Source organism: Vidua chalybeata, chromosome 6 (assembly GCF_026979565.1).
Source record: "Vidua chalybeata isolate OUT-0048 chromosome 6, bVidCha1 merged haplotype, whole genome shotgun sequence".
Classification (NCBI taxonomy): domain Eukaryota; kingdom Metazoa; phylum Chordata; class Aves; order Passeriformes; family Viduidae; genus Vidua; species Vidua chalybeata.
Window position 1 is genome coordinate 22,219,597 of NC_071535.1, and position 25,519 is coordinate 22,245,115.

Here is a 25,519-nt window from a genome sequence, read left to right on the forward strand (position 1 = left end):
GAGGTAGAGTTTCTAGCAGTGTTTAATTCCATACCACCCACATCATGGCAGGGGCATGGGTTCAGCAACAGGAAGTTGGAGCTGCAAGAGTCATCATCTTTTGCTGGGCTTGGGCTCAGGGGTGTGCACGTTTTGGGGTCAGCCTGGTGGAGCTAGCCCATCTCTGCCACCAGCGGTCCCTTTCCCCTTTCTCTGGGCTGTGGCTTTTCTGGTTTGACTCTGTAGGTTAGAGTCAGTGAACCTGAGATGCTGCTCTGAGAAAAGAACAAAAAAAAAAAAAAAAAAAAAAAGAAAAAAGGGAGAGAGCAGTGGCCATGTGGAGTGGAGCCCAGCTGAGCCACATGGACTCCAAGCTGCAGCCACAATGACTGCAGCTGGAGCCACAGCCGGAGCCCAAGATGCAACCAGAACTGCCGAGCATTCCAGTCCTGCTCTTGCAAGGTCAGGCCCAGGAAAAGGGTCCCCAGCCTGTTTCAGAATCCTGTCAGGTCCCACCAGGTTTTGTTTTGTCCCTGTTTTTCTGTTGTTTTTTGAGCTGGTTAACTTGAAAGTTAACCGTGCTTAGTGCTGTCTTTGCAAAGTGTCTGTCTTTATTTGGTGGATAAAATACTCTCTTTTGTATACTCTTTTATTAACATTGTTGTGGTTAGTACTATTTTTCAGTAAATTGTGATTTTATCTTATAACCTCTCCTAGTGTTTTCTCCATTATTGGAAAGGAGCAGGTGAAAGCACTTAATTTTCATGCTGTATTTTAAACCAGAACATTTTTAGTGCTGTTCCTAAACCATGACATCCTGGTTTTGCAGGAATAATAAGTTACTGACCATCTATCCCAGGAGCTGTCCTACTTTGTCAGAGAACTTGTGGCTGAGGTTCAGCTCCTTCACTTGCTAATTGCCCTGCAGAGAGACAAGTGTGCAGAGGTAATGTGATCTTCCAGTGAGCTGCAGCCAGATGCCATACCAAGGATGAATGAGGATGAGAGGGATATCAGACACATTGAAATCTTCAGTGCATGGGACATCAGCAGCACAGAGATTGTGGTACTGCATGTCCCCATATGGGCATATAACATCACAGTGATAATCTTCCCAAAACAGCAAAAGCAATTGGACTTTGTGTTGTGCAAACTTCTCTCATACAGCTCATGTCTGGTCTGTCACACATCCTGCAATTCTGTTCCTGTCCCTGTTTCACTGCCACCATGTCCCTTGACCAAAAGCTCTTTCTGGTATGAGATCAAGGTCTTGCTTCAGGGCAGCTTCTGAAGGCACCAAATGATGAAGAGGCTTTGAGACAGGAACTGTCCAGAGAAGTCAAGACTCTCCAGTAAAAATATTTACTGGAGAATTGCAAACTTTTATGAAGTTGTGTTCTCTTACACGGTTCTGAAGGTTTGTTTCTCAGCCAGACACACACAGCTGTCCTGAAAAAATGTTGATGCAGTTCACCCAGCACTGTATCTTCTCAGTCTCTTTTATTTCTGAACTAAGCACTTAGCGGAATTATGCCAGGAAATCATGTGGGCATTGCCAAGTGAAATCATGCCAAGTGAGGGCTACAAATGACCTTGGATTTCAGGTAACTCACTATTAATGCCTTAGCAAAGTATGGTGCATTCTCCTCTCCAAAGTTGTTTTGTGGGGAAGAAAAGTATGTTAACAATGCACTGATCTCTCCTTTGGTGCTGTGCTGGGGTCTGCAGAAAGATGTGCTTTTAGGTAAAACCTTCAGTCCATCACAGTCCATATCTGGCTGTAAGAATTTGTGGGTTGACCTTGGCTGTACTTCAGGTGCCCACCAAGCCTGTTGCTCCCCTCCTCTGCAGAACGGAGGATAAAATAAGATAGAAAAAACCCTTTTGAATCAAGATAAAGGCAGGTTAATAAGGCAAAAGAAAAGGCCACACACTAAAGCAAAGGAAAATAAAAGATTTATTATGTATTTCCCATCACTAGATGATGTCTAGCCACTTCCCAGAAAGTCAGGCTTTAGTACACATGGTGTTGTATAGTGGTGCATACACATAGTGGTCCAGAAGACAAATATTATAATAACAAATGTGCCCCAGATTCCCATCTTCTCTTCCCTTTTACCCCCTGCCTTTCTCTTAGCTTTTATTGCTGAGATGTCATATGGTATGGAATATCCCTTTGGTGAGGCTGGATCAGCTGTCCTAGCTGTGTTCCCTCCAAAGATCTTGCCCACCACCAGCCAAGTGGTGAAGGGCGGGGGGGATGTTGGAGAGACACTGCTTGATGCTTTGGGAGCCAAAACTTTCTTGTGTTTATCAACACCTTTCTAGCTACCAATACAAATCACAGAAATATGAGGGCTGCTATGGGGAAAATTAACTCCACCTCAGCCAGATCCGATAGGGAAGTTAGTCACCTTACTACTTTGCTCTGTGGAGTGGAATTACCCAAAGATGTGAGAGATGCTCCAGAAATTAACTAAGCTCCTCTTGAGGGACTGGTTTTCAGAGATGCTGGAAATTGAGCAGGTCAAATATTTAATCACTTTTAAGTCTAGATTTGTACTGTTAATCTGGGTTCCCATCAGAGACATAGCTGAGAGATTGATTTTGCCCATAGTCCCAGTAGTATTTTCAGGGTGAGAGACTGGAATGAAACACATATTATTTCACTTCTACTGCCATCAGTGTTTGTGTGCATACAACCCCTCAAGAGCTGAAAAACATCGAGGTAGGAAAAATTATCCAAAAGCAAACTGGCAATGGCTTCAGCTCCTGATGTGTCTAGGTCCTTATTAGAGATGTTCTGGAAGAAAATAAGGGAGTATAAGAAGGATGGGTCCAAAGAATGTATTGGTTTTACTGTCTTCTTGGTGCCCAAGATACCAAGGGAATAATGTAAGATGAGCAATATGAGAAATGTTAGCCAGACAGTAATTAATGTGTAGGTTATAGGTGTATTTAACCCTGTATCCTTCCTAACACAAATAAAGCCCTAGAGTCATCAGTTTCACATAGATCTTTGTCTTCAGTGAACCAAGAGGCATTTTGCCAAGAATCTTTTCTTTCAGTGTAACACAGATCCCATGGCCTATGAAAATGCATTTTGTATATCCCAGTTTCAAACTGAAGGAACATTTCCACCAGTTCATATGTGAACATTTAGCATTATTCCCTTAATCTATTCAGAAAAGTTTCTCCATGTCATATTGGAGAATGAAATTTTCTGACCAAAACATGTTTTTTGTTGGCTAACCATAAATTGAAATGACTTAGTCATGGTAATTACAGTCACATCTGCTAATGAAGATAACAGTTGCAGACTCACCAGACTGCCACTATATGCACACTTCTGCTTTTCAGAAGCTGGTACATTATAAAAGTGTTGCAGCAGAAAATATTATGACTTTCAGAATGTGCATGTTTTTGCTTGGGAACAACAGTTGTTTGGTTAAAATTTGTTTTCTATTGCTTGATGAGCAATAATTTTGACTACAAACTATGTCAGATCAGGTACCAGTTCTTGAAGGGATGGATTCTTTCATAACATCTTTCCTATGCATACAGCTCCTTCTACCAAAATGCAGTTGTCTTCAAACTCTAATTGTGTAATGGTTGTGTTGGACTGGGAAGATAGAAAGATAAACAAAGACATACAGGAGTCCCTCCAGCCCTATCTCTGGCCCTGTAGGGGTTAGAAGCACTGAGGGCTTGTGTCCCATGGAAGAGCATGAGTTGCTTTTGGTGGTAACTCCATTAAGGGACATCAGTTGCCACACAAAACTTTCATGTGCAGAGGATGAGCAACATTAGAGATGCCCAGGGGTCCTATGTTTTTTTCTCCCACACTGTGTGCTCATTGATGACTTCCAGGCCTGAGAGAAGCCTAAAACTCCTATTGTTCTTGAGAACACTGGCCCCACCATTACTGGCTACTTACCACCATAGCACTAACAATTTAGGTCCTAGACCATGGTGGTTCAGATATGTAAGGTTTAGCCAAATTTTGAATCAAGTGTGAGGCAGGCATCACTTCCATCAGCCTGCCTGCTTCCAAGTATGTGGCCTCTGTGCCCATAATGTCAGCAAAGCCTTCTCAGGATCTACAGAGAAAAAGTATATTGATGAGTGATGCATTGTGTCCCCCCATCTCTATTAAATAAATTAAACTACTTAATAAAATTAAGTAACACTATGCAACAACAGCACAGTTTTACTCCTTATGCATTATCATCCCCTGGTTCTCCCCATGCCTTTATCCCAGACTTTCAGGAGTAAATGTATCCTCCTTGCTTATCCATTTGTCATCCGGTGACTTGCTGCAGCTTCTTACCAGTCTGCAATGTGACTGATTTTTTTTTCTGTGTGTGATTGAGAACTTTTGACACCAGGTAAAAACTTTTTTGTTCTTAATTTAAGCATGCAGCTAATATTGCCAGCGGAGGTAGGGCAGCTCAGAACATTCTGGCTTACAACCAGCAGAAAGAATCCCAGCTTTTTCATCTTGGCCATTGGGTGTTGTTGACACAGCTGCAGTGAGACATATCAGTGCAGCTGGAGGCTATATTTCCACAAAAACCTGTCATTTGGAATTCCTTTATCAAACCCCATACTTGGAGGTCATATTTCTCCATGCTGTTATATGCATTCAGCAGTCTAACCTCAAGACAAATTCCCATCTCAACAAAGTAATTTTCCAGTTCAGTCTGTAGCTTTCAACAAAATAGTCTTTGTTCTTGTGCTATTATGTTTTTTGACTTTCATTTATAACAAGTTAGAAAGTTCTCTTCCTAAATCATGGATAAATCCTACTGTTAGAAAAATGATTGCAAGACTTGTTTTATCAGATGACTGACTTCATGAGGCAGAAAATAAGAGGAGAGCCACCAGAAAAGACTAGAACGGTTGTGGCAAACCCATTGTGTGCAGACCACAAGTGCTACAGTGTTTCATCAGGAGTGCACCAACAGGGATGCAGTCCCATCCCTGGTTTCAGCTAGCTCCTCCTGCTGCTCTATTAACAACTACAGGAGACAAAAGGGAACAAAGAAATAGCCCTAGTGTGTAGAAAGCAGTTGAAGAAAAATGTTTGATATCAAAGGGAGAGCTCTTAAAGGGGAATTCACATTCCCCCCCCTCTCTATCCCCTAACCCCCCGCCTTTATCAATAGCCAGATTACATGTAGCTGTTAGAATTCTGGCAGGATCATGTCCTTGGTCTCCTTTTTGGATACATACCACTTGGTATGTACAGCTCTGACAGCATGGGAAGGCTAGTGAGTGCAGATGGTCAGAAAACATTCTGTTTCAACCCCGAGGTCAGTGTCAGGATCTTACGTTGCCTTCTCTGCTGAGGCATTGGCCAGCAAGACAGAGTCCTGAGGCTCACTCATTTTGGACATTTCATTCTGGTCTGCCATGAAGCAGATTCAGTTTGTCAATGCAAGCCTAGCAGAGATGTGACTCCCTGGACATGATAGATCTTCCATTTCTCTTACTGAAGCCCCTCTTCAACATGCTGTGGATATACTCCTGCAACCCTCCTTCGTGCCCAGCACTCCCTGTGCACTACATGCATGTGGTTCTGGCCCCAGTGTGGGGAAGGGCTAACTCTGGGGATAAGCTCTCCTCAAGTTCTTCAGGCCATGTGCAGGGAACTCACAGTTCTCCCACATTAGGTTCATGTTCCCTCACAAGCTACCTTTCTCCTCTTTCTTAATTTCTGAGCCCACTGGGCAAAGCAATTTTTTATCTTCATCCTGTTTCCCCACAAACATGCAAGCCAAACCATACCAGCTGCTCCTACCTCTCTTGACCTGACTGACAATTCCCCAGGCACAGGGGCTGACTCTGTGATCACACTCTGGGAATGCTTTGCAGTATACTCGTCCTGCATGGCAGAAGAAAAAGTATTTGAATGCCACTGTATATTGGGATTGAGTGTTAAGTAGACTCACTGGAAGTAATAAAGCTTCTCTTGCCCACAATTCATAGTTTATTTTATAATTATAGAGAAAGAGAATTTAGAAAATTCCCTTTTAATGGAACAAAATGCATGAAAAAATTATGAAGTGTTATTTTGCCAAAATAATTTCTGGCTAATAGTATAATAGATATTTTTTTTCTACCCTGACTCTTCCTTTCCCTGTCACTGCTTTTACTGCCTTCTTCCCTTACTCTCTTACTTCCCTTTAGAGCTCCAGTCTATTAACCTGTAGTTTTGTACCCTTTCTGGGTGTCACCTAGCAATGATATGGAATGTAGAGCAGTTTAGCTATTTATTCAGATCTACATAGAGAAAAGACTGGCCAGCTGGCACCCACATCATCACACTTCAACCAGATCCGCAGCTGCATCTCCTTTCCTTCTGCCAGATTTTATTTGTCAAATGATAGGTTTACTTGCATTACTCTAATGTGAGAAAGACAAAAGGAAGGGTAAAAATAGGCTTAAATCCCATGTAAAGAAGTCATGAGACAAGTCATGTGCCCAGTACATTAGTCAGTCCCACAGTGTGTGGATTGAGCCTTCTGAGGTAGATTCAGAAATCATTTTGGCACTTCATAAATTGCATAATGTGCTATTTAAATATAGAAAAAACAAGCCTAGAAGAGTTGTCCCACATATGTCCATGCCTTACAGTAATTGAATTATTTAAGAAATAACTGCATATATAACAACAAAGGAAAACAAGAAATTAACATGTAATGACTAAATGACAGGCCAAAGGAGGTTTAGAACTTTGAGAGAAACTGTTATGCTAAGCTAGGAAGTCAGGCCAAAGAGCTGTGAGCAGCCCTGCCACCTGATTCTCCTGTGTACAAGCAGAGCCTGAGAGCAGCAGGTTCAGAAAACCCTGCTGTCCCCATGTCCTGCCTGTCCTTCTGGGCAATGAAGAGCTCAAAGAAGACCTGGTCTCAAAAAGATGCTGAGCTCTGACATCTCTTACAGGCAGCAGGGGCAGCTCGGTGGAGTGTCCTGGAAGCTGGTACTGTCAAGTCCTCTAATGATTAATTTTGCTTTTTCCAAGCTGCTCCCAGATGGCAGCTCCCATCTCTGGCCACTGGTACCCTGGATCCCTGTTCGCCACCCCTCTTCTCATTGCTGCCTGCCCTCGGGAGAGAAGCCTTTCCAGCTGGTGATCAGCCTGGTGCAACCACAGGCCCTCTTCGCTGCTGCTGATTTTTCTTTGGCCATTTCTGACAATTTCTGGAGTGACTTTGCTAGTAAGTAAACCCCGCACCTGCATCCTTCTCAGACTCATTCTCTGTGCCACTACCAGTGAGTCACATGTTCATTTGCTTTTTCTCTTCTGTAAATGAAGAGTTCACAGCCACCTCCTAGATCCTGTATGTTTCTCACACCTACACACTAAAAGCACAGCTGCTTGGAGTCAAAACATCTCCAGGAGGAATGGTGCCACTTTTAAGACCTGGGTTCTTGATTTATGCTTCTTATAAACAGGAGAATCCTATGTCTTGTTTGCAGGGGCTGTCCTGGTGTTGTGAGAAAGCCCTGCAGTCTGTGGTTGCCCTGTGCTTAAACATCACCCTTATGTGACCTCACCCGCACCTTCTGACTCCTAAGGGTGACATTCAGTGCCAGAAACCCCATTGTTCTGGGATCCAGTCAGCTCACAATAACTGAGAACAGCTATGGTTTTGGCTGTGGACCTTCCCCCTTTCCCCCCAGATGTATCAAAGAGTCACGCCAGGCTGCTGACAAGTGTTCTTGTCCCCTTAAATTCATGTTCCAATTTGTACAATTTCATGATAAACTCAGACTGTGGCAGCTTTAGTGTTAAATGAGATGAAGATAGGAATGTATTCACCTTTTTAGTCTGGAACAGATTCAGACTTCCCTACTCCCAAATTCCCAGTATAATCAGTAATAAAGTGTGGCTCGTAAACATGTCAGCACTTAATGGGGCCTTGAATCAAGTACTCACTCATTCCACCAATTTTGGTGCCAAAAAGTGGTTCAGTGCTTATTATTTTACATCTCTTTTACCGAGGACTTTGTGACTTTTCCTAAGGTGCTAAAACCAAAACTGTAACAGAGGAGGCTTTCTGATAAAGGTTGAGCAGAAAGAATTCATACACTTAGAAATATTTTTATTTCCCTAAGAATAGGATCATTTTCATGGCTTTATTCCCTTAGGTTCTACATAGACCTCTCAAACAGTCCAGTCATTAGAGACTGTGGAGGGGTTATATTTGGATAAAAAACAAAATACCACAAAACCCAGTGGAAGGCTTGACCCTGAAGCAGGTGACCATTGTCAGCTTTGATTTTATTGCCAAAATTTGTAAATATTTTTTTAGTGTAGGCCAAACAACTGTGGCTATTTGGCCACAGCTGCTTGCTTGTTTGTAGCACCAGGTAACATTCTTCTCTGATTTCAGTCTGATTATTCTGATGTGGGTTGGGTCTGAAGATCTTTTCTTAGCTCTTTCCTTTTAAGGAACAGGCTGGTTTTAAATGACCCAATCATGAACTCCTAATGTTTCATATCCTTCCTCTGGAGAACACCCTCCATTCTCTGACTAGAAACCAATGATGGATTGGTTACTGCAACAGGAGATGGGAGACCACAGTCCAGTGCTTTGTCAGAGACATCTGTGGGATTTGAGACAAGTCCCTGCTTCTATGGCCTGTGGTGTTTTAAAATAGGGATTTGAAAAAGAGTGGTAGGATTATTATTTATATACATTATAACATCATCTCAGACCCTAGCTGAGAACACTCATTGTGCTAATTACTAATGGGAGAAATGGGTCTTAATGTCTTCATAAACAACTCGAGTTTAAAGAACCAATCAGGTTCTGGAAGAATTGCTGTGGGGATTTTAGGAGAAATGGGTGTTAATGTCTTAGAAATGGGCCTTAATGTCTTCATTAATATCAAGGTGCATTTTTTTTTTTTTGCAGAATCCAGATAATTTGAGCTTCTAAACTTTAGGGCAACATGTAGTAGGTGGTTTGGGAAGTCTGTCCATTCCTCAGCTAATGGGGAAAGGAAGAGGGCAACCTGCAGCCAGGAGTTTAGGATAAAAGGAGAATGTGTCCTCCAAAACTTTGAGAGAGACCCCATGGGAGTATGGCCTAGTGGACTTTATCCCTTTACTTGATTAAAGTTGCAAGATTCCTCTGTCTCTTTTGTGAGGACTTTGCTTTTCTTATACAACTGTCTGGATTCAGCATGTGATGGATCTCAACTTGCAAACACCAGAGTACTCACGGCCAGGTGAGGACTGATTTTGCAAAGCTCTGATGACCTCTCAGCAGCACCGAGTGAGGGCACGCTCCTGCTCTGCTGTCTCCCCCACCCCATGGCCACTGCTGCATAGAGCTTGTGCTTTGCAAAACCTTAGCTATTATCAGTGCTGTTCGAAAAGTCTGTGTAACATCTGGCTTCCCAGGGGACAAAAAAATCATGGAAATTGTCCTGTTTGTATTTCTGGAGAACAGGGGGCGAAAATTTTTGTTTGAAACCACAAATTTCAGGGTGGCGGGGCCATAAAGCAACCTTCACTCGGCCCAGGGTCACAGCTTCTAACCCCCTTAGGCACAGTACGGCTCTGCAGGCCCTCGGCCCCGGCCGCGCTCCTGCCCTACAACGGGGCAGGCAGGGCCCCACCCCGGCCGGGGCCGTCCCACTACGGGCCGCGGCCTCCCGGGAGCGGGCGGCCCTGGAGCGGCGCACGGGGAGGGCCAGGCCCGAGCCGGCTGCGAGCCCCGGGGGGCCGACGCGGTGAGTGCCTGGGGCACGCCGGGCTCCGGCGAGCCCGCGCAGTGAGGCCGTAGCTGAGGCGGGGCCGGCGCGGCGGCGGGGCCGGGCTGGGGGCGGTGGAGGCCGGGTCGGGCGGCATGATCGGCACCGTGCTCTGCTACGTGCTGTTGCCGGCGGCGCGGCTCCTCCAGGCCCTCCGAGGTAACCCGGCCCCGGGCGGGCGGGCGGCGGCAAAGGCAGGGGGAGCTGCCGGGGGTGGCCCGCAGGGGCGGGGATGTCCCTCGCCATCCCCCGCCCCGGCCTGAGGGGGGTGCGGCCCGGCGGCCGGGGTCGGCGCGGCTGCCCCGGAGCTCCCAAGGCCCTGGACCTGGGCAGATGGAGCGTGGGGCTGCGGGGCCGGGCCGGGGTTGCTGGCCCCGGGCAGCGCGGGGAGCTGCGTGTTTGGGGGAACAGCTGCCGGCTGTTGTGCTGCAGAGGCAGACCGTGCTTTGCGCAGGGGCTCTAGCTCCTGCCCCCAGCTTGCTCTCCAGGCTTGGAGAGATCCTTGGAGATGGGCCGCTCAGAGATCTGTGATCCCCCAAGGACTTGCGGGGGACTTGCGACTTCGTGAATGGACTTATGTTTTCTGTGCGTTGCTATTTCACTTAGTTTCCCTAGATCCTGCTGCTACTTCACAGTTCCTGATTAGTGAGCTCATGTAAAGCCACGCTCCAGCCTGAACCTGTCCCTGGGCCTGTAGCAACTACTGGACTGGCACACTGTCTTTTTTCATAGTGAGCAGCGAGCTGACTCCTCTCAAATTCAGCTCCTATTGTGTATTAACAGGCTCTTGTAGGCACTCACTGTGCCCGGCCAGTGGCATGTGGAAACATTACCTTGGTGCATTGGTATTTTTGACATTAATGAACTTAATTACAAACCAACAGAGAGGAGTATGGTTCTTAAAGCTCCATTTCTGACACATACAGAAAACTTTGACACAAAAGATATAGTAAAACCATACATGAATGTTGCTGACTCCTGTATGTTACTGCTCTGGCTGACTGACAGGGATGCAGAGAAAAAAAGTGATCTGTAATCAACAGAGATTGCTAGTAGGGACATGTGTCTGTGCAGAATTCATAGTGAAGCGTAAATGCCATCTCTTGTATAGATGGAAGTGAAAGGAATCTCTGTATTTTTCTACTTTACTGCACAAATATTAGTATATTAAATGTTACATTAAAAACAGTTTAAAGTGGTTTTATTTTTTTGCTACATGTCAGGCATCAGGTGATCTGTAATTCTTACAGGACTTCTTCTGTACATATACTCTCTCTAATCAGGCATATGTTGGTCCCTATGTGTCTTCACTTTTCATCTCTTAGTAACAGAATGGATTTTTTTCTACAATGGATTCTTGTGATATATTTTACTCTCTTAGCTGACTGCTATTTCTTACGTGGTCCCTGGAAAGAAACTTGCTCCAAATGATGATTTGATGACAAGACCTTGGTTTCTTAGCCCATGCACCTGATCAGCTAACTTTTAGAGACTATGCCTTTACTGAGAGCTGATAGTTTCAACAAGGCCTTTCAGCTTGGCTGTCTGTGCTGCTGCATGAGTTAGAATTGCATTCCCTAGATTTGATAAAGCCATTGCCATTGTGTGCAGTTTCAGTGACTTGGACTAATATAACTGGATTTGGACTGTGGCTTAGCATTCTGGAGGAGGCAGGGGAAGTTATTTAGACTGTAACTGTTTTTCCTCAGAGAAGTAATTCGTTTGGGTTGCCATACTGAATGGTTGTAATGCACATAGTTACAGCAAATGCATTGGAATAAGAAAAGAATGAGTAAGAAAGCATTTCTGGCTGTCTTATTTTGATTTTGTTTTTACATGACAGATGCTTTCTTTACCTATCGAAAGAATGTGCTTCTGGCGAAGAGCCCGTCCACCCAGATAGAAGGTGTCTTTGCTGCAACCAGAGGAAGATTAGTCCCAGAAGAGCAAGAAGCCCTTCTCCAGCAGTGGCTGGAGGAAGGAGTAGGGAATTTGCCAGCCAGTGAGAGTGTTCCAGCAGTGAGGAGAGTATCAGTTTCACTCACTAGTGACTGGTTAGAAGGTTCAGAGCTATTGATGACCAGCCTCAGTGATCTGAATACATCTCCGGAAGTCACCCAGTGTGCTGATCAGCAGCACTCAGAGCTAAATGCCTTGGCTTCTTCAGAACTGCAAGATCATGCAGTGTCTGAGCTGCCAAGATTACCATCAGAGGAAACAGTGACTGTAGCAGGCAGTGCCCCTTGGGCAGCTGTGGTGCCACAGACAGATCACCAGACAGCTGGCTGTGCTGGTATCAACGTGGAAGTGCTGAATGATGACCCGGCTGTGCTGGCCTGGAGTTTAGCATGTGATGCAGAGACAGTGCCACCAGTGCTCCCAGCCCAGCCCATTCAGGATGCGGTGCCGTTTTATCCTGTCCCAGCAGAGGTGCCCTACCATGGTCAGTGATGGCTCTGAATCTAATGTTTAGTTTGGGATTGGCATTTGTAGTGAATGTGGTCAGGTTATTGTGTCTGGGTTTGCTGTCAGCAAGACATTGATTGCCCCTGCAGAATTGACAGGATCTGCTAGTGAAAACTGTAAAGTGAGTTTTTGCTGAGGAGGGGCTGGTCACAGCTAGTAGTTTCTGTTCTGTGAGACTGTCTGATCTGAATATCAATATATGTTCCTTACTGTTCTCAAATGCTGGCTTTGTACTCTAAAAGGCACTGAAAAGTGGGTCTGGCGTTTCAGTATGCTTGATTCTGGTCATGTGTTATGCCATCCCTACAGACAACTATCCAAAGATATCCAGAAAGAGCATCTGAAAACCAGAGTGGGTGAGGGTTTGCTCAGAGGCTAGAGTACCCTAGCTTAGGGAATGTAAATGGCTGTTTTATGGGTCCCAGGGGAACCAAAGTATTAGCAAGGTACCCAGTGCAGCTGTAACTTTGCTTTTTGTCTCTTGCATATAGAGATCTTATGGAGAGACTGGGAGGATCTTTCTGTCCAACCCTTAAAGCAGGTCTCAAAAAACACTTCCCTCTTTGAATTTCGAGTCATGTCTTACAACATCCTTGCCCAGGACCTGGTGGAGCAGGGTCTTGATCTCTATGTACACTGTGATCCAGACATCCTGAACTGGAACTACCGCCTTCCAAACCTTTTGCAGGAGATCCAGCATTGGGATCCTGATGTAAGTATGACTAAGCCCTCTCTACATCAGTGTCACCTGAATTTTAATTCCTTCTTTGATCTAACAATATTAAGAAAAGAAAAAGATGGGGGCAAGTCCTAGGAAGATACTACTTGCTTGGTAACTGGATGCTGATTGGTCTGAGAGTGTTTGAGGACTTTCACAGACCTCACCTATTTTTGGTGTCTATCTTGCTTTGATTGTAGAAACTAGTCATACTTTGATAGCAGGACTTAACTTCTATAAACAGCAGAAGTAGAGGAAGAAGGACCAGTTTTCTAAGGCAGCACAGGAGGGGAAGCCTGCATAGAAGAGGACTCCATGAATTTCTCTATTCTTTGAGTCCTCTTTGTGAGATGAAGGATCTTTTATCTCATCACTGGAAAACTGAATGATACGCTAATGTGACCCAGAAAGTTAGTGCTTTTCATCCGGAAAGTACAGGACAGAGTTGCGGTGATGACATTTCTGTTTGGAGGGTTGGCATGTGAGTCCACTTTTCCACTTTCTTCCTTCCCCAAAACAAGGTAACTAGCAAATACTTGTGGAGCAAGTGCGATCTCTGCCTTCCTTCCAGGTTCTGTGTCTCCAGGAGGTGCAAGAGAACCATTACTGGGAGCAACTGGAACCAACATTCAAGGAGATGGGTATGTCCTGCTTTTGTGGGTCTGTACATCCAGCTCATGGGACTGGCCGAGCAGTGCTTCCTGCTTAACATCTTCAAAACAATCAGTTTCAACAGATCTCTTCCTGTTTGCCAGGTGGCTGCTGGCCCTACTTCTGAAATATCTGCCTAGACCTTTATCCTTTCTTTTGCATTTGATGTCTCTGAGTTGAAAGATAAGAGTAACAAAACAGAGGGCCCTAGAAAGACAAGGAGAGAAGAAATTCCCCCAGTGATTAATAATAAAGGGCGATTATTGGAAGAGAATTGGGTGTCTTGCTGTACCCAAATGTAGTAGGAACCTTTTCTATACAGACTTGCTGAGCCTGAGGTAGTGACTGGATAAACCTTTTAATAGGTGATGGTTTCTTTTCAGGCTTTGCTTGCTTCTATAAACGGAGAACCGGGACGAAGACCGATGGATGTGCAGTGTGCTATAAGCACAGCAGGTTCCAGCTGATCAGTCTCAGCCCCATAGAATACTTCCGGCCTGGCCTGGATGTCCTTAACCGGGATAATGTGGGCTTGGTGCTGCTGCTGCAGCCTGTGCTCCCAGAAGGTCTTGATGTGAAGGCAGTCAGTCCTTTGTGTGTGGCCAACACTCATGTGTTGTTTAACCCCCGTCGAGGAGATATCAAACTGGCCCAGGTGGCCTTGCTGCTAGCAGAGATTGACAAAATTGCAAGAACTACTGAAGGCAGCTACTGTCCTGTCATCTTGTGTGGAGACCTGAACTCTGTACCTGATTCTCCACTCTACAAATTCATCCGGAATGGTGAACTTTCCTACCATGGGATGCCAGCCTGGAAGGTAGTTGCCAGCCAGAATTGGGATTGGATAGCTCTTTATTGTCTGCTGCTAGAGAAATGCATGGCTGCATTCTTCCTCTTGTGAGGAAATTGTCTTAATACTGAATTAAGTTATTCAGCAGTCTTCCCCAATGTCTCCAGCACTGCAGGGGAAAGAAGCGGACAAGTGCGTGCATGTTGTTTCCATCACTGCTCTTTTGGTTTCTCTTGGAGCAGACTTGTGATAATAGACCACTTAATGTCAAGTCTTTTTTTTCCTTTCCTGTGGAATTTTTGTACCTGTGTGACTGGAAGTGTAGGGAAATGCAATTCCACCAAGACTTACTGAAATTTTTTGTGGGTGTTTGTTCTAAAAAAAGTTTGAAGTGGGTACTTATGCTAGAGTCTCTTGTGGTTGTCTTACTGTGTGTCTGTGATCAAATATACGGTTATCATTCAAGCTAAATCATCACTTCAATAAGATACCTGTAAAGTATCTTGTCAGGTGACTTTTAGCTAATTGTATCTGTCCTCTACAGCTGAAGGTTTATTATACCTTTACCATACTCTGAATAGCTTAGTTCATGCCTTTCTAAGAGGGCATTCTCCTGTCTTGATCTTGGCAAGTGTATATATGTACATTGTCTATAGCTTGCACATCTGCTCTGTGCTACTGATGGTTGCTCTCCTTTCCTGGCCTTCTTGCAGGTGTCCGGTCAGGAAGACTTTTCCCAACAGTTGTATTCACGGAAGCTGCTGGCTCCACTGTGGCCAAGTTCACTGGGTGTTACAGACAAGTGCCAGTATGTCACCCTGTGTCAGCCGAAGAAACCTGGTGAGCTCCAATATGCACTGACAATATGAGTTTGCTGAGGATGGGCAGTTTGTGGGCCTTGCTGTCTCTGTGAGTAGCTTGGGCACATGCTGCATGAGGCACTTGACAAAAAAATTCTCTCCTCCTACTTTGTATATGAATTAAATACAATTTTTTTCCAGAACCTATTGCATTTCTGCTATTTTCTTTCTCTAGGCAGGACCTGAATGTTCCTCTACCAGTAACACTTACTCTACGTGTCTCTTTCATATTCCCAGACTTACACTTCTGTGTAGTTGTAAACTGTGTTCAACAGGCACTGCTTTAATCTCCGGGTGCTTGGGGTGTGGTTTTGGATAGTATTTGCAAACCACTGTAAAGAAATCATTCCTAAGACCCAGTTAGAATCATGTCTGTCATCTGCACCAATAGAGAGAATTTAAAAAATGGAGCCCACACAAAATAGCTTTTGTGAAAATCTTGAATGTAGAACTTGTATTCAGCCTGATCTCCAGAAATGTTTTTTCTCAGCAGACATTTCCTGGAGTTACAGACTAACTGATCTATCTGCTCAAAAGTCCCTTGAACTTTTGGTGTCTCAGAGAAGACATTCTTACTTTGTGCCAAAAATGACTGTTGCATTTGAGGGATAGCAATAGCGGTGCTCTGTTCTACACATCTGTTCTACATGTAGGTTATTAGGTGATTTATATTCTCATGGTATCAGAGTGCTTGGGCACAAAAGCCTCTCTCAAACTAAAGAGCTCTAAGAGGCCCAAAGGTCTAAAATATAGGTAGGTGTTCCCTGGAGGTGTGACTTTGCTGCAGTTACTTTCTTCTTTTAATTTTTACTTTTCTTTGCAGGGAGACGTGAATACAGCCGTGACTTCCTGCTGCAGTTCCGCTTTTGTGATGTTGCCTGTGAACGACCACCACAGCTGGTCCTCCTGGAAGGTGTGACAGATGCTAAACCAGGTATTAATGGGAGACTTTTCAACTTGTCACTCTCCTAGCTCAATGGAGCCTCTCCTCTGAGGACAGACTGAGAGAGTTTGGACTGGAGAAGAGAAGGCTCCACTGAGGCTTCATTGTGGCCTTCCAGTACTTAAAGTGGGCTTATAAAAAAAGAGGGAGAGTGACTATTTACACAGGTATATAGTGATGGGACAAGGGAAATTAGTTTTAAAGTTCCTAAAATTCTTTACATAGAGGGTAGTAAGGCATTGGGCCAGGTTGCCCAGAGAAGTTGTGGGTGCCACATCCCTGAAAAATGTTCAAGGTCAGGTTGTATGGGGCCATAGGCAGCCTGATATAGTGGGTGACATCCTTGCCCATGGGATGGAGGGATGGAACTGGATGATCTTTAAGGTCCCTTCCAACCCAGGCTGTTCTATAACTGTATGATTCTATGATTTCAAGGAAAACATGAGGTGGAGGTGATGCCTGGTGAGGAAAGGGAAAGGCAGAAGGGTGTCTTCTGTGACTGTGATTAGATTCCATGAGAGCTCAGAGAAGTACACTTTCTTCCATCACACACACTGACTGTGTTCCTTGAGATGCACTGAGATTCAGCTTCTTGAAGCTGTTTCTTATAAACTTCTTTTAAGCTGAAACACATATGTATATTTCTTTTTTCTGCTTCAAGATTTTGGTGGCAGAGAACAACCTGAAGACTGTAATGATACATGAAGGTCGCAATATAGATGTCTCTGGAAGCTGGTACCCAGTAGACATTCTTGCACCTCTGGGCCTTGTGGCATGGCTGGTTCTGCTTTCTCTATTTCTGTTCTGCCTTTCTAGACACCCTTTGAGTAAGCTGTAGGCTAAGACAAGCAAACTTTCTTTTGAGAGCAAAGCATGAAATACCCTGGACTTTGGTAATATTAAATGCTTTAAGGACATGTCCTCAGCAGGACAGAATATGACTTCTCAGTTGTTTGCACTGATCTGCTCTAGGGATGTTCCTGTTAGTCTTACAGCTTGTGTTTCCTTTGGATATTTTCCTTTATGATGTTCATGACTGGAAGCTATCTGCTCTTCTTGGGCAAAAGAAGATTCATTTGGTTTCAGGAGAAGCTTCTCAGACTTGGGATGAGCAGCCTGTTCTGGGATCTGTGTAGGTCTGGCTGGAATTTCTTTGCTCCTTTGCAGACCGCCCTGCACACTGGCCCAAGCCTGCTGCCATGGTGAAAGACCCTGATCCCCAGCCATTCATCCCAAGGTAACTTGCTGCACCTTCAATGGCCGCAGTCTTCAAACTCAGTCTTGTTTTTCTGAGCCCTGAAAGTCTGGCTGAAGTAAAGACTGAAGTAAATGTGAGAGTGAAAGAGAGTATGGAGGGCTGTCTGGAAGAGCTAGGTCCACCCAGGATTGTCCCAGCAGCTGGATGCTGCTCTGTAAGCATTGTGTTGGTGAGATTGAGAATGAAGGGCATAGGCATATACAGGACTGGGTATTGAAGACAAAGGAAATTCACAGTATGTCTTGCTTTGGTGTAAGTGGAGTGAATAGTTCTGAAAGATTTTATGTGCTCACAAAGTAGGAGTAGTTTAGATAGTTGCATCAGCAAGGGAACATTCAGCTGTGACTGCAGAACCAAAAAGGCATAATTCTCTTTCCTTTCTTGGTAAACAGTGACTGTTTGTATGCAGGTGTTCAGGTGTTATCCAGCATGGCCTCAACCTGACCTCTGTCTACAGCCACTTCTTGCCACAGAGGGGACGCCCAGAGGTCACAACAATGCCCATGGGGCTTGGAGCCACTGTTGATTACATTTTCTACTCAGCAGAGCCTGTGGAGAGCAAGGCAGGTGAGTGTGGCAGTGCAGGGCTTATCCCTGTGACTTTGAAGAGGACTGTGAGAAAGGCCAGATGGGCAGTGCATTTCATTAAGCTGGTGGATCTACAGGATCTGTCTTTGAAATAATACACAAGGTGGAAGTAACATTTGCTCATGTACCATGAGAAGACACTGTTTATCTTTGCTGTGAAGAAAATGAGGCTGCTTACGTTCACATAGACTTCTGAGGAAGCTAGAACAGAATAGATTCTTTTCTTCTGTATAAATATCTCACTTGTGCTCCTGGTAACAGGCAGTGCTGGGTCCTGAGTTCAAGGCTTGGAGTTCTGGTCTGTCTGAGACCACATACTGTTCTTGGAAGGAAGTGGCTCTGGTTCTTTTTCAGTGGCACCTTCTCTCTGCTGCCTGAAACAGGAGTTCTGTTGATGAACAACTGCATGTAAATGCATCCAGGAACTCTCTTGGAGCTCATTTGGGTCACATCAGAATCAAGTTTGGGGAACAGGTTAGGAATGAAGAGATTAATTCCTCCTCGGGGGAGAATCTGAAGCTATTGCTAGGCCACAGTTCAAGAAAGGTACTTCTCATATAAGCAACTACCTGGTGAATTTAGTGTATTCTTGCTTCCTATGCCTGCAAGTATATGAAACCGTGAACAGCAGTATTGTAGGATGCTCACTGCTTTCACATCTAGGCTCAAAGGTGCATGTAGTGTTTGTGCAGGCTGTCTTCATTTATCAGGGAAAGAACAGGAAAGGATTGACAAGCATCCCTTTGTGAGTGTGCAGAGTTAATTTGTGGTGCCAGTCTCTGGCTGATGTTTCTTCCCATTTTCTTTGTCAGGTCGCAGGCTGTACAAGGATGGAGCCCTGAAGCTGCTTGGCCGTCTTTCCCTTCTCTCTGAAGATGTCCTCTTGATGGCAAATGGCTTACCAAATCCTTTTTGTTCATCTGATCATCTCTGCCTGCTGGCTAGCTTCGGCTTGGAGATCTCCAGCCTCAGAGAGAGTTAGTGTTGGTTCCCCTTCCCTAAAGAAAAGTTGTTCTGAATACAGCAGTGGAGACTCTGGATTGCACAACCTGCTTGCAAGAAAATAATTTTCTTTGTGATGCCCTGAAAGTCCTTTTCTCCCTTCACACCCTCACTAAACACAGGGATGGAAGAGTTGGAGTGCTTTTTGCATTGGTATTTTCTGCATCTCTGCAAACCTGAGCTGTGTTCCCAGTGGGATGCCAGGTGCATTCAGGCCTTAGCATCTCTTAAAGAGATTCTTGTTCCACTGCCTTGTTTAGCAGGTGTTCTTGTTCTGCAGGAACCAACATAATGCCCTTGTTTATTTGTCCCTGTGTAAGATTTTCAAGGAGCTGGAAAAGAGAGGGACAATGCTATCTGCTTTTGGTTAGCTTAATTGCTACCAAGGAGCATGGAATGTATAAGCCAATACTCTTTCACACCAAAACAATAGTTCTTTTAATTTCTCAGTAATAGTTCAGTACTTTGCGTTGTTGTGTTGCCTTTTAGATTTGATCTGCTAAGTGCTTAGAAATGTCTTTTACTTAATAATCTGTAAGGGCTTATTTGATGACAGAAGGGTTTGTGTGGTGTAACAGTTTCTACAAGAAACTGCTTGCTGTGACTGATGGACCAGGGAATGGGATTGCCAGGAATGGAACCAAGGATTCTACAGAGCCGCCTGCAGCAGCTGTAGAACTGCAGCATGAGCCTAGAGGCCTTGGGGAAGGCTTCCTTCCTTTCTAGCAGTCTCAGAATGGTACCTAATATGTCATTTTTAGCAAAAATATTTAGGATCCTCCCAGTGAATATCCTGTGGAAAAAATTACCCCGTAAGTCATGATAACCCCAGAAGGCTATAACTCTGGTTGTCCCAAAAGAGAGATGAAAATGGAAGGCATGTGAGAGTCAGCAGAGCCATCAGATGGAAGAGCTGATCTTGTCACTTGCCCTGTTCTTTGTGCACTCCCTATTGCATTCAGCCTGCCAGGGGTCGATGGCCAACCTCTAGTATCCATCTCCTGTGCCAGACTGAAGTCTTGCTGCATCTTTCTTCTGCACTCAGCCATGTTTAGGTGTAGATAGAACCCTTAGGATCATCTCCTGTCTCTTGACATGCGTTGGGAGGAAGGGGAAGGCTGTGTAACTTGGAGCCAGACTGCAGTCACTTGGATCCCAGCATACCTTTGGTGTCCTATTGGTGTTCTTTTGTAAGCAGTGGCTTGGCCGGTACAAAAGCAGTCGAGCCTGTACCTAGAGTAAATTCCCCAGTTCAGCCTGACATTTGGTGCTCAGTTTTTCCTCAAGAGATGAAACCAGTCTTGGCAGAAATCAATATTGGTAGAAACATTATCAATCTTTTGTTCACAAACAAGGCAAGAAACCCGATCCCACCTCATGTTTTTGCAGGAAGGTACAGGAGACTTGAAACATTGTTTGTTCTTCATGGTCTATATTGAGGGACATTGATATTTTAAATGTTACTTTCTTTATTGAAAATAAAATCCTTCTAATCTAAGAAAATACCACAAAGTAACTGCGGCACCTTGTATTTCTGGCTGCTGAACCTCTGAAGACTTGCTTGCAAGGTTTTGCTGGCTAAGAGGTGAAAGAGGGCAAATTGGCTACACAAGAAAGTAATGAGGGTTGAAGACAGGGAAGAAATGAGCCTAATTTAATCTCCCAAGACACCCCTAAATCCCAGAGGTGGCTTCTTTGGCACTGGGCTTGTCTTGCCCCCTCCATCCCCCACCTCCCTCCCCAGAAAGATTTGCATGCAGGAACCCTTGCCCCCCTCCCTAAGAAAGGAATACAGCTCACTTCTGTAAACGACAAAAACAAGGTGGGGGGGTGGGGGGGGAGGGAGTTGTGTTTTGTGCCCTTATGAGCATGTAAGGACTGCATATTCCCCTCTTGCCCTGCAAGATGGTGTGGTATTTGTCTGGTGTTGTGTGGATGGCTTTTGCTACCATTTGTGAATTTCCCTAAGTGAACAGCAGTCTTGGAGGGGTATGAATTATTTTGCCCTTAGGTAATAGTTCTGGCATGGCACTGATACATGGGGAGGGATGGATGCAGAGGTGTGCGTTTTTATGACTATCTCACAGTTTGATTTCTGCAAGTACTCTTACTCTGATTTTGTAAGCAGTTGTATTTATAAAGGAAGGGAAGGAAAGGGTGAACTGAGAGCTTTGCTTTCTATCTGGCTCAAAAAGGTTGCCAGAAGGCAGCCTGGTTGCAGATGACTCCTTCTTGCTGTTAACATTGTAATAGGAACCTTAGAAGACACTGAAGGTTTAACAACAACCAACCAAAGGCACCACAAAAAATTCTGTGACACATGGTGTTAGAACTTTAGCTATCTGCTTCTATTGTTATTGCTGGCTGAGTCTGAGGTCAATTGATGAGGAGGTGTGTGTGTGGGGGTGTGTGTGTGTGTGTGTATGAAAGCTGCCCATAGGAGAGCCAGACTGAGCTCTCTTGTGCACCATACACCAGCAGATGAACTGGTTGCCCCTGGACTGCCTGAAGCACCCTGCCAGTCCTGTGATATAACTCAGGTGGAGGACCTGTGCTCCAGTATCACAAGTGCTTTTTCCATTTTACATAAACAAAAACCTTGACTTGTGGGCAAATTGCATGGAAGCATCTCAGGGAGGTTTTAAGGTTCCAGCTATACTTTGCTGGAAAATCTAGTGTTGCACAGGTCAAACTAATGCTTTCCCTTTCCGTGCATGAAATAATGTGGTATGCACTTGGAATTGTTAAGGTTTTGAACACTGGATATCGAGTCATGTGCAGAAAAACCCCAGGACGATGCCTACAAGTCCCCTTATTCTTATTTCTGGAGGTTATAATGTTCCCAGGGTGGCTTGCAGCTCTCAAAGCCCTGGCTTACACATGCTTTGCTGGGCACTCATAGGTGAAAGTATGGCAGAAATGCAGGACCATTGCTAGTGACTCTATAGAGACACAAAGGCAGAGTTGAAGACTTGATCTCTGTGTTTATTTTGACCACCGTCACAGAAGCTCTGGTATGGACTTTTACAGAGGTGGTCTATTTCAGGAAAATAAAACCGCCTATATTCTAGAGCAATTTGGAGTTAATATCAAATGGATCTGGAGACCTGTGTATGCCTCTTGACTCTGTGGGATTATAGGAGAGGTTTGGATGTGAGGTTGGTAGAAAGTTCCTAACTGTAAAATTGCGACTAGCATATAGTTGTTGGGAGAAAAAGAATATGTTTTGTGATGCTTTAAGAACAGCACTCACAGATACAATCAGAGCCTGTGGTAATGAGCATTGTTATGGGATGCAGAACTGAGATTCTAGACATAGGTCTTAAAACTGTTTCTGGACCTAAATGCATGATGAGTTTTCATTAACACAGCTTTCTGATGAATTACAGAGGGATCTGTAAATGGTTATGAAAGTAGAACAGCAGTATCTGCAATGCTCAGAAAGGGAAGGTGTCACAGAGGTAATTACCAGCTACATGACCTTAGTAGTGATGTAGAGTTCAGGGAGACTGGGAGAAGTGATGCCAGAGACTGCTGGCAGTGTGTGTATGTTCCCTGTTCGCAGCCTCCTAAGCTGCAGGAGCATGCAGCTGTTGAGGCAATCAAGTATTTGACTAAGTATCTTTGCTAAAAAACAGCTTCGTTTGCATCACAGCTGCTAGGCTGTATTTAGTTATTCTATTTAGATAGAAGTTGGACTTCCTTCATTTTCGCAGTTTTAAGTTCATTGCTTCAGGAGGTTGCCCTTCATAATCAGTTTTCCCAATTACATGGGATGTGAGGAGTGGTAAACAATATAATTGCTCTAGCTTCTTTCCTGTTCTTAATAAATGAAACTTGGCTGCTGTTTGAGGTCTTCTTTCTCCATGCCTTTTTCTTATGACTATCTCTCCAGCAGCTGTTTTCCCATGACTACTCTATCCAGTTATCTGAGTTACTGATGTTTATTTTTTCTGCAGCTGTATTTCTTCAGTTAAAAGTTATGGGTGCAATTCTCTAGGGCTAAGTATTATTATACATGCAACATATAAATGGTGTCAAGATGTAAGGTAGTGAGTTTCCTCACCCCTGAAGAATTAAGTGGGAGGAGTGGGAGCTCTGAAACCACTCGGGAGTAACATATGTTATATAAAACAAAACACCCGAGTTTCAGATTTATTGCTTGTGCTCTATATGCCACCTGCTTTGTGAAGGCAGAACTCTGAAATATACTTGACCTTAGTTTGTCTTCTCTGAGGTGTCTCCTAGAGGTCATAAGAAGTTCAGCATCTCAGTGGATCAAGGTATGAGTCCTGCTCTTAACGATGTGTTGATGATGGTGCTGGCAAGCAGTCTGCAAAGCAGGGTGTTGCTGCAGTCCAGTAACTGCTCCCATTGCCACCACCTCAGTATGGAACATTTATTGGATGTACTGTTTAGATATTTGCAGACATATCCACGGGTCATCCAAATGCAGATGAACCCTTTTGTTGCTTACCTAAAGGGGGAGCACACAAGGGTTAGTGGGATACCATCTCCTTTCAGGCTTCCTGTTGTGCAGGCTAATTGAATTGCTAGTTGTGACCTGCTTCTTACCAGACTGTAGCTGCCTGGCCTGTAGTGCTTCCCATAGCACTGTCATGTTGAAATGCACAAGCTGAACTGAATTTACTGCATTGTGTTTTTAAGTATGATACTGAGTTTCTGAAGGAAACTCACCTGTTACAATGATAACCAAGATGACAGATTAAACAGCTGGCATGCCTCTAACTCCTTTTGTCAGCTATACATGGTTTCTCCTGTCAAGGCAAGTTGTCCTCCAGCTTCCACTGAAAATGTCAGTCTTGATGCTATTTTTATTTATTTAAAAATTTATTTATTTTCTTTCAGATTTAGACTGTGCATTCTTGTGCTCTTGTATAATAGCTGTAAAATTTTTGTAACTTTGATAAGACAGCAGCTTTCAAGGTCCAAGTTTGCAAATGGTAGGACTAAGCTAGACACTGGCTTGTGCTACAACAAAAGATGTGTTTGTTCCATCCAGTCTTTAATTTCTACATACCAGGAAAAAAAAAGAAAAAAACAAACAAACAAAAACCACAAACAAACAAACAAACAAAACCCCTTGGCTTCAAGCCTTGACAATTTTGTTAAGTTTTTTGTTATTTTCTTTCTGGATGCAAAGTCTTCTACGTACATTTATTCTATATATTCAGTTATTGGCCAGTGCCTGGAGCTGCTCTTGAACTGGGAGTAGATGAATGCTGTAGTTATTCTATAGTTATTCCTCTCCTCCTTTCCTCCTTTAAAATGAAGTTAGAGATAGGATAGCACTCACTCTGCCAAAATAAAAATAAAATCCAAGAAAACAAACCTGGCTGAGTTAACTTAATTCTGTCATGGCCTGCTATCCACAGCATGTCAAATGCCTTTGCCTGCCATAATCCTGCAGTTGCTGCATGAATGGTGCTTTTAAGGCTCAGTCTCACTCTCTCATGAATGAATTTCTGTGTGCTTTTAGACATGTGAGAGCCTTAAATCTTGGGCCTCTCAGTGTAAAAACTGACAGGTGTGGGTTTTTGTTTGTTTCTTGTTTTTTTTTTTTTTAAGTTTTCTGCTTCAACATGTTGTTTATCCTTCCCACAATAAAGATTTTCCACTTAAGATCCAAGCAACATAATCTCTAACTGACTTGAAAACTAAAACTGCAGGAACAACCTGCAGGGTAAAAGCCTGATGTAAGAGGGAGCAGAAAGTCTGTGGCCACATTGCTGTTCTCACTCCACCCTGATCTATACATCCATAGGGGATATAAGGGTTACCTGATTTAAAGCAAAATCTATGAGGCGTGGAGCAGAGGGTGTTTTCAAGCAAGCAGCTGAAGTAGATGTTTAGAACTGTGCAATTACTTTCCCTCAGGGCAGAAGCAGTTCATATAATTAACTTGGCTAAGATGGACTATTGCACGTGCCTTTCTCTTTGGAGTAACAGGTCAGAGAATGTTTATTCCTTTCCTATACACACTGTAGGCTTGCCTACAGCCTGGCCCTGGTCCCAGCTATTACTCATTTCCCTGGAGAGAAGGGGTATGTTATGCCTGAAAGATGATAGCGTGAATAAAGTTGGATCCCCTTGCTGGGGATCCTTGCACTGAATCTTGCAGCTGACTGTCCTTTATTAACCCAGCATTTGTCTTGAGAAGTCCTGGTGAGGTCATTAGTCTGGAAGGTCACTAAACAGACTTTGAAGAGAATTGCTTTTCAGGCCAGGAAGGAAGACTGAATTGTACATTGAAAAGTTGAGCAGTGCCAAGAAGAGGTTTGTATTAACTCTTACAATATTGTTGCAGTATTTTAAGAGTGAAATTTTTGATGCTGCCTGCACTGATTTTTTTTCCCATCCAGCCTGACTGATGGCAATTCAAGAGGGAAAACATGAATTCTAGCCTTTGCTAAACAGCCACATATGTGCTTTACTTACTCTGGCAACTGCTTCTGTGTGCACAGACATACTC

General features: G+C 44.1%; 1 protein-coding gene across 2 annotated transcripts; it reads left to right on the plus strand.

The window, feature by feature from the left end:
• The first annotated feature begins 9,587 nt into the window (after positions 1–9,587).
• ANGEL1 (angel homolog 1) lies at positions 9,588–25,160 on the plus strand. Of its 2 annotated transcripts, none has more exons than XM_053944522.1 (10): positions 9,588–9,729; positions 11,594–12,193; positions 12,708–12,928; positions 13,506–13,575; positions 13,969–14,402; positions 15,089–15,215; positions 16,059–16,169; positions 17,346–17,415; positions 17,846–18,003; positions 18,837–25,160. In XM_053944522.1, the coding sequence occupies exons 2-10, from the start codon at positions 11,827–11,829 to the stop codon at positions 19,004–19,006; spliced, it is 1,728 nt and encodes a 575-aa protein (XP_053800497.1). In that variant the 5' UTR covers positions 9,588–9,729; positions 11,594–11,826; the 3' UTR covers positions 19,007–25,160. The 2 variants fall into 2 exon arrangements, with proteins under 2 accessions (XP_053800497.1, XP_053800496.1); XM_053944521.1 differs by lacking the exon at positions 9,588–9,729 and adding an exon at positions 9,838–9,909.
• The last annotated feature ends 359 nt before the right edge of the window (positions 25,161–25,519 follow it).

Bases quoted from the DNA above. Each gene is read 5' to 3' on its own strand.
- ANGEL1 (XM_053944521.1), top strand. From the start codon at position 9,846: ATGATCGGCACCGTGCTCTGCTACGTGCTGTTGCCGGCGGCGCGGCTC. The intron at 13,576-13,968 runs GTATGTCCTGCT...GTTTCTTTTCAG, and splicing joins ACCAACATTCAAGGAGATGG to GCTTTGCTTGCTTCTATAAA. The intron at 18,004-18,836 runs GTGAGTGTGGCA...TTTCTTTGTCAG, and splicing joins GCCTGTGGAGAGCAAGGCAG to GTCGCAGGCTGTACAAGGAT.